Source organism: Talpa occidentalis, unplaced genomic scaffold, assembly GCF_014898055.3.
Source record: "Talpa occidentalis isolate TD23 unplaced genomic scaffold, MPIMG_talOcc4v2.1 talOcc4.9, whole genome shotgun sequence".
Lineage (NCBI taxonomy): Eukaryota > Metazoa > Chordata > Mammalia > Eulipotyphla > Talpidae > Talpa > Talpa occidentalis.
Genome location: NW_023605305.1, coordinates 74,768,960 through 74,780,426, shown reverse-complemented (window position 1 = coordinate 74,780,426; position 11,467 = coordinate 74,768,960). Strand labels below are relative to the sequence as shown.

Below are 11,467 nucleotides of genomic sequence, written 5' to 3'. Positions count from 1 at the left end.
AGTGTGGTGGGAGGAGGAGGACTCAGAATAGTGGCCAAAGCTGAAGCCCTGTGAAGAGGCAGGAACATGGCAGACACTGGGTTGGAAACAACGTGCCTTAGATAAAACACCTGGAGAGTAAGGCTAGAAGCTGGGACACAGTCAGAAGTCACATGGGGCCCTGCGCTCTGGTTACACTGAGACACAGAGGCTATGGGGTGTGGCCTGGGGCAGCTTAAATCTTCCTACGCCAATGTCCCCTGACCCCAAGGATGGCTTTGGGGTACAGAGGCTGAGACTGCAGTCAGGGGGCTGGATGTGTCAACTCATCTGTGAGGAGCAGAGGAAGCCAAGAGCTGGGGCCAAGAGGCTGGGGTTGAAGCCACCTTCACCTGGGTGTAGATGACGGAGGAACCCTGGGGAAAGAGCAGACAGGACAGGTGAAGCCTGTGGCAGGGACCCACGGAGAGGGCGTGCGGGTCATAGAACTCACCGTGTTCTTGAGAAGCCCGGGTGCTGAGGTCGCTGTGGAGAGGAAGGAAATGGTCAGCCTTGAAAGGGCCCCCAGAAATCTCCCCTCCCATTTGCCAGCCCCCCATGGCTGTCTCCTAGGACCCTCTGCCTCCTGTAAGAGGCCCCCCCTTCTTGTGAGCCTCCCCCACTGCTGTTACTCGCTTTTTTTAAGATCTTCAGCCTCACAGTTTTGACCAACTCTATCTTCAACATCACTTTGTACTTTGTTCCCCATGCTAAGCTGCCAAGGGGATTCTGGGAAGAAAGACATCTTTTTTTATTCATGCTTTGAGCATAGATTCAGGTTCTGTCTTATGGAGAGGCAGCCTGGCCTGGGGCCGAGGCAGTGCAGGGGTTTAGACGGCAGAACACCTCAGACTGAGTCCTGGGCAGCTGTGCCACTTCTGGAGTCTTAGGCAAGTCACCAACACCTCGTGCTTTGGTTGTCATCTGTGTGATGGGGATAGTAGCATTATCTACCTGTAGGGGTGTTGTAAAGTTATATGAGCGTGTGTGTGTGTGTGTGTGTTTGTATACATGCGCATGCTCGCACATGATGTCTAACTTCTCTACTGAGAAGCATAGTTCTGAGTACTATAAATAAATACATACAGTGCTATAAATAATACATAAATAAGCATAATGAATATATGTGCACATTTACAATATTTATTTACTGAAAGCACTGCTGATGTGGTGTTAAAAGTTATTATTATTACCATGAGATACCATCTTACACCAGTGAGAATGGCACATATTAAAAAAACTAGCAACAACAAATGTTGGCGAGGGTGTGGAGAAAAAGGAACTCTTCTGCACTGTTGGTGGGAGTGCAAACTGGTCCAACCACTGTGGAGAGCTGTGTGGAGATTTTTGGACCTACTAAACATAGAGCTTCCATATGATCCAGCAATTTCACTCCTAGGTATTTACCCAAAGGACACAGAAACATCAATTCCAAAGAACACCTGCACCCCTATGTTTATAGCAGCACTGTTTACAATAGCTAAGCTTTGGAAACAGCCCAAATGCCCAAAAATAGATGACTGGATCAAGAAGATGTGGTACATATATACCATGGAATATTACTCAGCATTCAAAAAAGATAAACACATGCAATTTGCAGCAACATGGATGGCGCTGGAAGGGATCATGCTCAGCGAAATAAGCCAAAAAGAAAAAGAAAAATACCGGATGGTCTCACTCATAGCAGGAATCTAGAAAACTTAAATAAGGGACCAGGAAAATGAATAACTATAAGAAAGTGAAAATCAAAATCAACAAAAAACTATGAACCAGAGACACTTTTAGGGGGCGGGGGCGGGAGGGGAGGGATTGGGGTCAGAATGGGGGGGCTGCAATTGTATGGGGAATATAACAATAAAATTTATAAAAAAATAAAAAAAAAATATTTCACAACTTTTTTATCAAAATAAATTACCTAAAAAACAAACAAAAAAAAAAGTTATTATTATTGTCTTAAAAATAAAAAAGTTATAATTATTGTCTTAAAACTTAGTAAAATATGACATTCTTCAGACAGGGCTCTCTCCTGGCTTGGAATGAGAATCCAGGTTCCTTGGAACTGCCCTGAGAAGCAGAGCTTGGTCCACAACCTGTATTCTAGAGATAGTCTGTTGTGATTTATAGGCTGTGTGACTCAGGCCAGTCACATAAAAGCTCTTTGCTTCAGGTTCCTCACCTGTAAAATGGGAATAATAGCAATACTCACCTAAGGGACTGCAAGGGACAACGAGTTTGTCCATGTAAGAGATGGGCCACTGGCCAAGAATGTGGCATAAACAGCTGACTTAATGCAAGAGGGATCAGAAAACCAGAGAGGAAGCAGAACGGCTAAAATCACACAATACTTTCTACACAGCAAGGTTAGAAACACACATCTCCCCAACGGGATCACTCATTCTTTCCTGCTCCAAAGGAGAGACAAGCACTGTAGGTGGGTTGGAAATGCCAGTGACTCCGCCTGAAGGGTGACTTTGTGCCATGTTGGCCTCCACTTGCTGAAGAGACAGAGTCTGAGCCATGCGCAGGGGTCACTGTCAAAACCCCGGTCCTCAGGTCTTACCGGCAGGTTTGTTTTTCTCTTTTGTCCGGACTTCTGAGTATATCACTTCTCCTCTTTTAGGATTTACTAGGAAAGGAGTTGAAGTTTGAGAGGACTTTAAGGTATTTGCCTCTTTAAAGGGAACTTTAAAATCAGAGATCTTTTCCCAGCTGTGTGAGTGGGGACCTAGCCCTGGAAGAATGTCAGGGAGATGCAACATTGCTGGCTTTGAAGATGCATGAAGGGGGTCAGGAACTACAGAAGGGCTTCTACCTTCCCCACCTAGAGCTTTACCCTGGAAGGACTGGCTCCCACTCCCTGCAGCCCCTCCCTCAGTTCACCCCTCCCTGGGGTTCCTGTCCAAATGTGGGGCCCTCAGCTCACCATTGCTGTACACTGGCTGCATTTCTATCCAGCCTGGGACATTGTAGTAGGTGGAGTCTTGAGGGGCTGAGTCTGCAGAGCTCCTATGAGACAGAAACATTGATATTTTCCAGGAATCCTGAAAAAGTAGCTAGAATGATTATTTCCTGCTCATGAGTCTTTACTACAGGGTGGCTGTCAAGCCTGGAAACATAGATTAGCACATAACAATTGGTCCATCATTACAAATACTTATAGGGCAAATTCTGATAAATGCATATTATGTTTCCAGACTTTATGGTTGCTTGGTATGTACTAAGCACTGTGATAATACTTATACAATATTAGGTTGATGCTATTACTGTTTCCATTTTATAGACAAAAATTGGAGGCTCCAAGAGGTGAAGTGACCTACTCAAGACCATGGAAGCCAGAGAAGGAGAGCTAAGATTCAAACATGACTCCCAAGCCTCCACTTGAGAGTTCCAGACCTTGGAGAGATCAGCAACTGGAAAGGCTCAGGGCCACCCCAGAGAGCTGGGAGACTGCTTTCTTGGGCTGTCTGGGGACAGGAGTATGGGCAGTGCTGTGGCTTCTGCAGATGGGTGGCAGCCCCATCGTTATAAGCACCACCTCCTGCTGACAGAGTGGTCTCTCTGGGTTGCCAGGTTGTGTGACTCCATCTTCTAGGATGTCAACACAACAGGTGTTGGTTACATTGGGCAAGCCCAGAGCTTTCCAGGCTGATTAGGCTAAGGTCATTTTAAGTCAAGGATGAATTCAGTGGTGGTAGGGATCACTCAGACATTCAAGGCAACAATGGCACAAGCAAAAGACAGCTAACACTTGAAGCAGGAAGACAGATGGTATAGTTATAAATAAAATAAAAAAGAGAAACCAATATGGACCCATTCCTAGTCTAGGTAGCAACCAATCAGAGCAGGGAGGCTATTGAGAGTCAGGTGCATTCACAGTTAGAAGAAATTGAAAATACAGCAAACCACTCCTAGGATTAAAATTTGACCAATCACCTCTTGACAAACTTTGCACCAGTCAGAACTGCACTGACTGAAAATTTCATTTGCATAAAGCCACTCTAGTCTGTTCATTTTGTCTATATAAATAAGCTCCCCTCCAGCTCATTGGTCATACAGTTCAAGTTTTCTTTGTAACAGTGTAATCCAAAAAGAGGGGGCAAGTCTTCCGGCCTCAGTCTTGGGCTCCGCTTTGGGTCTAACCCTGTTTGGTTGGACGTTTACCCATGAGGGGATGGGTGACTGAGTGTTTTTATTGGAAACTATTATCCTTTCTTATCTCTTCTCTGTTACACACTAACTTTTTAAACTTCTACTGAAGGTCTTCTACACTAAGAGTATTTTTTGTCTTTATGAGGCAGATGGCAGAACCTATTTAGGGTGTGTAAAGCTTAGGGATTCCAGGGTGCCCCTCAGATGACCAGCTAATATCTTGAGTCTGCATCCCCTAGACGGCAGCCCTGCAGCCCTGGTGTTGGATTATGACCTGAAAGTTGTGGTGCTTCTGCTATAGTATACTCTTCTGCTGTAATATTCAAACTGTACCACTACTGGTAAGATGCTAGATCTGTGGCATATTTGTGCTGTAGCACTGAGAAGTTATTCAGCTCAACTTAGCTACTATAGTTGACAGGTGTGGACAAGAAGTTTCTGAAACTTGCTTTGAGATATGCCAAGGGAGATGGCAACAGTAAATGGACATAGGTGATCTCAGTGAAACACAGCAGCAAGCATACTCTCAGCAGTAAGCAGATTCAATTCCATTTTTATATCTTGTGGGCACTTATTGAGCAACATAGGAATACAGCTCAAATCTTACCTGGCAGGGTCAGAGGCAGGCCTTCTTCCTGCAAAAGAAGCATTGGAGCATTGGATCCAGGAGGAGGAGCCCTCATTGGGGACTTACAGGAAGCTCACCTAGACCTGTACAGCAGTCACTGTCCCTAAACCTTTCAGCTTCTTTACTACGCTCTATGGATATGGCAAGTTGGGCAAAAATTACTGACCTGAAAAATTACTGACCTGGAAAATTACTGACCTTCTAAGTGTATGGTTATAATATTAAGGAGAATTTGACACCCCACAGTCCTTTTACCTGGCGTTTGTAAAGATAGTTGCATGTGGGAAAATATTGTATCAACTATGAAAATACTCTAATTGAGAAAAAAATCAGTAATTTTTCAAGTCTTTTTTGGCTTCCATTTTCATCCTGTGTTTTAATCTCCTCTTCTATTCCTTGGGGGATCTTGTAAGGGTAGAGAGGGAGGTACTCTGCAGTTTGTAATGCTGATGAATTACATCTCATCAAGGTATCTTCACCTGATAGGGTGGTCATGGAAACTTGATGCTTTGTAAAGGCAAACTGTGGACAGCCTGAGGGAAAGGTGAGAGACTGTGGGAGCAGAAGTTGCTGAGAGACTGAGGGTGAGCCTGAGCCTAAGGAATGGAGCTGGGGAGGGCATGGACTCCAGTGAGGCCAGCCAGGTTGCTACCCACCTGCCTTCCTTGGGATCCAGTGATACAAGAGCAGTGCGACAACAGCAAGGCCCATCATGCTGAGCAGCCCCCCGGTGACACCTGTGACAACGGCACCGCTTCTGCTTCCTGTCAGTCCTAGGGGAGACCCTGTGCTTGAGCCAGAGTAGGAGGCTTGTAGTGTGAAACTGTGCTGGCCCCGGGCCCAGGAAAGGGGATGAGCCCTGGGCCAGGACTTCTGAGGCTAGCAGTTTAGTGGGACACAGGGCTGTGTGAGCCCTGAAAATAGCTCCTCCCTTTGTGTGGAAGCCCATCCAGGCCCAGGTTGGGGTTGAGGGTCAGATGGACACTAGGCAGTAAGAGAAGATGCATCAACTGATGAGCTAGCTCCTCATTGACTCCCTCTCTAGTCCAATTACTATCATTTCCAAAAATAATTTGAGGGCTCCCAGCTCCATCACTGAGAGGCACTGTAACATAAAAATTATCAGTTTGCTTGGAGGATTGCTTTCTCTATGTTGGGGTATGGGCCTAGGAAACTTACCTGTCATTAAAAGTGCCACCATATCACTGCGCTGGGCCCCCAGACCATTGTCAGCCTCACAGAAGTAGTTTCCAGAATGTTCTGTGGTCAGGGAGAGGTTGAAGGACACTCCTCCTCCAGAGGGGGCTGAGCTGTTTCCCAGGGTGACATTCTCATGATAAAACCGGTACAGGATGGGGGGAGACCCCCTCTGGGCCTCACAGTGAAGCTCCACCACGTCCCCCACTGCAGCCTGGGTGGGAGCACTGAGGGTGAGCACAGGGCGGGACACTGGAACTGTGGGAGGAAAAAGTCAATTCAAGTTCCTACTTCTAACATTGTCCATAAAGGAACAAAAAATGTTATAAACAAATGCAAAAGCCAGATTTCAATATTGGAAAATAGATTGAAACATGACAAACAAAACTAATGACTTTATATAAATACCTATCAGTGAAGAAAAATATCCAATATTAAAGTGAGGAAAGGGTATGAGTAACTGAAAACTCCAAATTATCAATATATATATCAAATGATTATCTTCTCCATTGCTAATTAAATATATTCAAGTAAGAGCACCTATTGGGTTGGCTAAGCTGAAGACAGATTACACCTATGAGGTTATAAATAAATTTAGGGGCACCTTGATATGCTGTAGGTGGGAGTGAAAATTGAGAGTTTGCCAAATTTAAAATGCTCATCAACTGTCATCCAGAAAATCTACTTCTGAGACTATTTTGTTTAGGGATATTGATATAGGATGTACAAATATATATTGATATAGGATGTGCAAGGATTTCTGTTGTAGCTTTTTGATAAAAGCTAAAAATTAGAGACAACCTAGTTGACTGGCTAATGAAGATAAAACTTATCTAAGATATATATGTAAACTAAAGCCAAGACAGATTTGTAATGAAAAATGCAAGTTGCATAACTGTATATGTGAGATGATTCTACTTTTGTAAAAAATTTCTATGCCTTTATAATATATTTGATTGTTTCTAGAAGAATACACATGAACCATTACTCTATGGACATAGGAAAGTGTGTGCGTGTAGTTAGAAAGAGACCTTTACCTTTCAATATTATGTCTTTTGTACCCTGTGATGGCTACAAAAGATGAAGAAATGCCATATTGTAGATTTATATTAACAATAAGAGAGACCCATGTTTCGACCTGGTTTCCCTTACCATTGCAGCTGTGTGTGTAACTATCAATAGTTACTTCACGTCTCTAATCTTTTTCCTTTCCTGAAAGTGGGGAATAAAATAGTCTCATTTTTATCCGCTCTGGTTTCTCTTAAATAAATGAGATAGTATGTGTCAAACACTAAACACGGGGCCTGGCCAAGGATTCAGCAAGTGATGATGGTGGTGGTGGTGGTGATAAAATAGTGATGATGATGGTGATGATAAATATTCTTTTTTTTATAGTTCCTGTTATCCATGACCCATATCTTAGTTCTAGAACTCAGACATGAGTTCTAGTCCTGTAGTATGACAGCCAGAGCAGAAATAACATGCATTCGCACAAGGGAATCATAGAAACAAAGGAATCGAGAAAAGTCAAAAATCGTGAGTAGGGAGGACAGGAGAGCTCGGGTGCTGGTTCACTGTGCTGTAAAGAGGGCTGGAGGATCACTCAGCCAGTGGCAGTGCCTGTGTGGCTTATCTAACTGGTAAGCATGTAAACCATATGGGAAGAGTCCCTGTGAATTTCAGAGGAAAATTGGCCGAGGTGGGTGCTGCCTGCCAATGGGGAAAGAAGGATGATCTGGTTGAGTGGGGGAAAAATAAAATCTGAAAAAATCAGATCTATTACCAAAGCTATAACTGCACTGACATCTTTAAAAGAAGCTGGATCCTGGGCCAGCATCCCTACGGGAAACTGCTCATGGAATTTTGCTTCTATTCCTTGTGACACCCAGGGACACAGACAAGAGAGATTAGGAATATCAATCTGTATTTGTTTTACATATCTCAGAGGGTGTTTGCCCATTCCTTCATGGTGTCTTGTTTCTCTAGGATGTATCTTAGGAGTAGGGACACCCAGTTTCTCCATTTTTATGTCTTCTTCCAGGAAATGTTGAGTCTGAATACTCCGTGTTCCCTGTGCACCAAAATCACAGAATTCTAGGGCTGGGGATGACCATGATTTCCATCCAGTCTTACTTTATTGGTAAGGAAATTGAGGTCAGTTTAGGAAGCCACGCAACTAGTTATCTTCAGAGCTTAGAGTAGTACATCCATCTCAACAGGCAGCAGATATTTGCTGCATCCTAGGTACTGCTAAACAGGTTTTGGAGGTTTGACTTGTAGGCGGTTATTACAAAACAGATTCAGCACTCACAAGAAGTAGTTTTCCTTTGGATATATACTTAATGGCAAGAGGGCAGGGGGCAGCTATGAGAAAGAACTTGACTGATGGGTGGTAATTTCCATTCTACTTCCCCCACTCTCCCCTCTGGGCTATGTCCCATTGCTTTAAGAATCACTTTGTTAACTAACTTGGACTGGATGTATCTCCTGAATGGTTCTGCACACAGCTGCCATTATATAGAATTTTCAATATGGAAATATGAGGTATATATCTGTCCCTGGTAATGAAAGAAGCTTAAGAGTAGAGACTCATTGGTGAGAGAAGAACCGAGACAAGGCATGGAGCAGAGAAATCCATACTCAGCATTCTTCAGTTTCTCTGTGCATCATAATTGCACATTGGAACAAAGTGCATGTTCTCAGAAGTTTTCTTAACATTTTTTTGGTGCGTTATTCTCACATTCAAGACTGATTGAACTTTGCAGCTGGGAATGTCCAAATTCCTGAGATTGTAACCACAGGAAGGATCCCGGCTTCTAAGTGGAGGTGCTGTAGCAGGTGAGTAGGAGAGCAGGAGCTCTTGACTGTGCTGCTGGGGTAGGGCCAACTCACCTGTGATGCTGAGTGTCACTGCTTCACTCTGCTGGGCCCTGAAGCCATTACTGGCCTGGCAGGAGTAGTTTCCCGAGTGTTCTGTGGTCAGAGAGAAGGTGAAGGATGTTCCTCCTCCAGAGGGGGCTGAGCTGCTGCCCAGAGCAACTTCTCCATGATAAAACCAGTACAGGATGGGGGGAGAGCCCTCCTGGACCTCACAGTGAAGCTCCACCATGTCCCCCACCACAACCTGGGTTCTAGGAACCCTGAGCGTGAGGACAGGTTGGGATACTGGAACTGGAGAAGAAAAATAGTTGCCATCAGCTCCTGTTATTTAAATATGTCCCTCCTTAATAATAACTTCTCAAACAGGAAAATATTTTTCTCATTTTTTAAGGACGATGTGACATCACTCAGAATTCAGTTCTAATTCCTTCAGAGCTGAAAAAAAAGCATTTGTGTAGTCCTACTTATAGTTCAGAGGAAGTGGGTATGCAATCCCAAACATGATTGGGGAATCTGAAAACAAATATTGAATTGAAACCCAGTTAGTTATTTGAGATGTCACAAGGCAATTGGAGAAAAGACATATCAATGCAATTGGTAATGGGGAGCTGAAGACACCTGGTGCTTCCCTCTCCAGGGACACTTCAGAGATGTGACCCAACATGAATGAGGAGTAATCAAGATATCTGCTCATTCTCATATTCATTCATTCATCAAAGATTGAGAAATGAGTAAGTCCTGGGAACTGCATTATATGCTGGGGATTCAACAGTAAGAAAGACACAGCCCCTGATCTCATAAAAACTACAATCTAGAGATGATAAGCTGCAATCAAGTAAAATACAAATACAGAATTAAAATATTGACAGGTGATAGAGGAAAAGAGATTGCTATGCTATATCTAATGCTAGAACCCAATCTAGTACTAGCACTGATTATGCCGGGGTGTTTCCTCATCACATGACAGTTGGAATACATCAGCGAAGTAGGAAGTGAAGAATGTACCAGAATGGCAACATGTTCAAAGGCTCTGAATTGGGATGAAGGTTGGAATTTTTGATTTATTGAATCAAGGTAGCAGCAGCACTAAGAGTCAAGTCTGGGGCTCTAAGAAAAAGGAGGGTAGAGGTCTACATGGGGCTACATGGACTCATAGGTGCTGATTCTTCTCCACAGAGCAACAGGAAGCCTACTTGTGTGCTATACAGGGTAGGAGAGGATCACATTTGTCTTTAAAACACCATTTTGATTTCAAGGTGCAAACTGGATTGCAGTGGCATGAAGTGGAGTAGAGAGTAGTTAGGTGACATTGCAGTCATTGAAATGACAGTGGGTTTGACTCAAGTGTGGTGGTAGAGATAGAAAGGAGTTAAGAAATGTTTAGGAATAAAATCAACTTTACTTTGATTAACTAGCTCTGAAGAGCAAGGGAGAAAAATGTCAAGGAAGACCCTGAGATTTTGCCATGTATATCTGGATATATATACAGGTGTCTCTCACAGCGGTAAAGACAGATAGAGGAGAAATAAGTCTAGGAGAATATCATGAGTTCAGTTTTAGAAAGGCTCAGGTACAAGAAATTTTGAGACATTTGAGTGGAGAAACGGCGTATCCAGGAATCATTTGCAGATGATATCCCCAGGATAACTAGGAGCAAGACTATAGAGAAGAAAAAAGGGTGCATGCAGGACAAAGTTTTGTAACAGAACACTGTTTAAAGTTTGTCCACAAAAGGAGGAACCACTAAAGGTGACAGGGAAGGAGTGGTAGAGAGAGGAGAACCAGGAGAGGAGAACTCCCTGGAGCTGAGGAAAAGAGGTTCAAGAAGGAAGAACTGGTAAGCAAATGGACCATTTCTGTGAGCCCGAGTAAGGCAAAGACTGAAGAATGGTCTTGGAGCTGAAGTCCTGATGTCACTTCTGATCTTTGTCAGGATCACTTTGGTGAAAAGTTCAGAAGGAAGCATGGAATAAAACCGAGTGGGTAATGAGGAAATTAGACACCTGTGCCCTGGCCCTCTCTTGGTGGTTTAGTGATAATAGAGCCATGACTGGGGCTTTTCTTAGATAGGAGAGAGACAGAGCATGTGAAGTGTCAGTAGAAAGGATCCTACAGGGTGGGAGATGTTGGGAAACATGGAAAATGGATACTTGGTTGTATTTTGAATTCGAAAGTATGGAGTCCAGAGAACCCATGATGTTCACCTTTCTTAGGGAGCAGAGGTCTCTCCTCCACGCCTGAGCAAGAAGGGCAGGCCACTAGATGATATAGAAGCACACTGGCTTTGGTGTGGGAGTCAAGGGTGTCCTTGTCTGGAGAGAGTAAGGATGTTAATGAACTGGGAGGTCTGTGGATGTCTGAGAACAATAGCGATTGGAGGAGTTGAAGAAGCAAGTAGAAGGACAGGAGGCTGTGGGCAGATAACTGGAGTGGGGCATGTGTGGGAGCACATGGCAGGTGTGGAGGGGAATGAACAAGAGAGCCATGGAGTGATAGCAACATGTGAAGTGGAGAGGAAGGGTGAATGAGGTGACAAGCCTGCATCGAAAGCGGGCCAAGAGGGAGAGAGGACTGCAGGATGGAACAAGGACTTGC

The 11,467-nt window shown here is 44.0% G+C and overlaps 1 protein-coding gene across 1 annotated transcript in view; it reads right to left on the bottom strand.

Moving 5' to 3' along the window:
* Nucleotides 1-305: 305 nt before the first annotated feature.
* The window catches only part of FCRL5 (Fc receptor like 5), a 36,818-nt gene continuing 25,656 nt past the window's right edge, over nt 306-11,467 (bottom strand). Inside the window, exons 8-15 of the mRNA XM_037500788.1 lie at nt 8,885-9,163; nt 5,975-6,250; nt 5,452-5,568; nt 4,775-4,802; nt 2,942-3,024; nt 2,579-2,644; nt 473-504; nt 306-395 (exon numbers count right to left, since the gene is read on the bottom strand). Coding sequence (XP_037356685.1) covers nt 306-395; nt 473-504; nt 2,579-2,644; nt 2,942-3,024; nt 4,775-4,802; nt 5,452-5,568; nt 5,975-6,250; nt 8,885-9,163 — 971 coding nt within the window. The remainder of the gene's footprint in view (nt 396-472; nt 505-2,578; nt 2,645-2,941; nt 3,025-4,774; nt 4,803-5,451; nt 5,569-5,974; nt 6,251-8,884; nt 9,164-11,467) is intronic.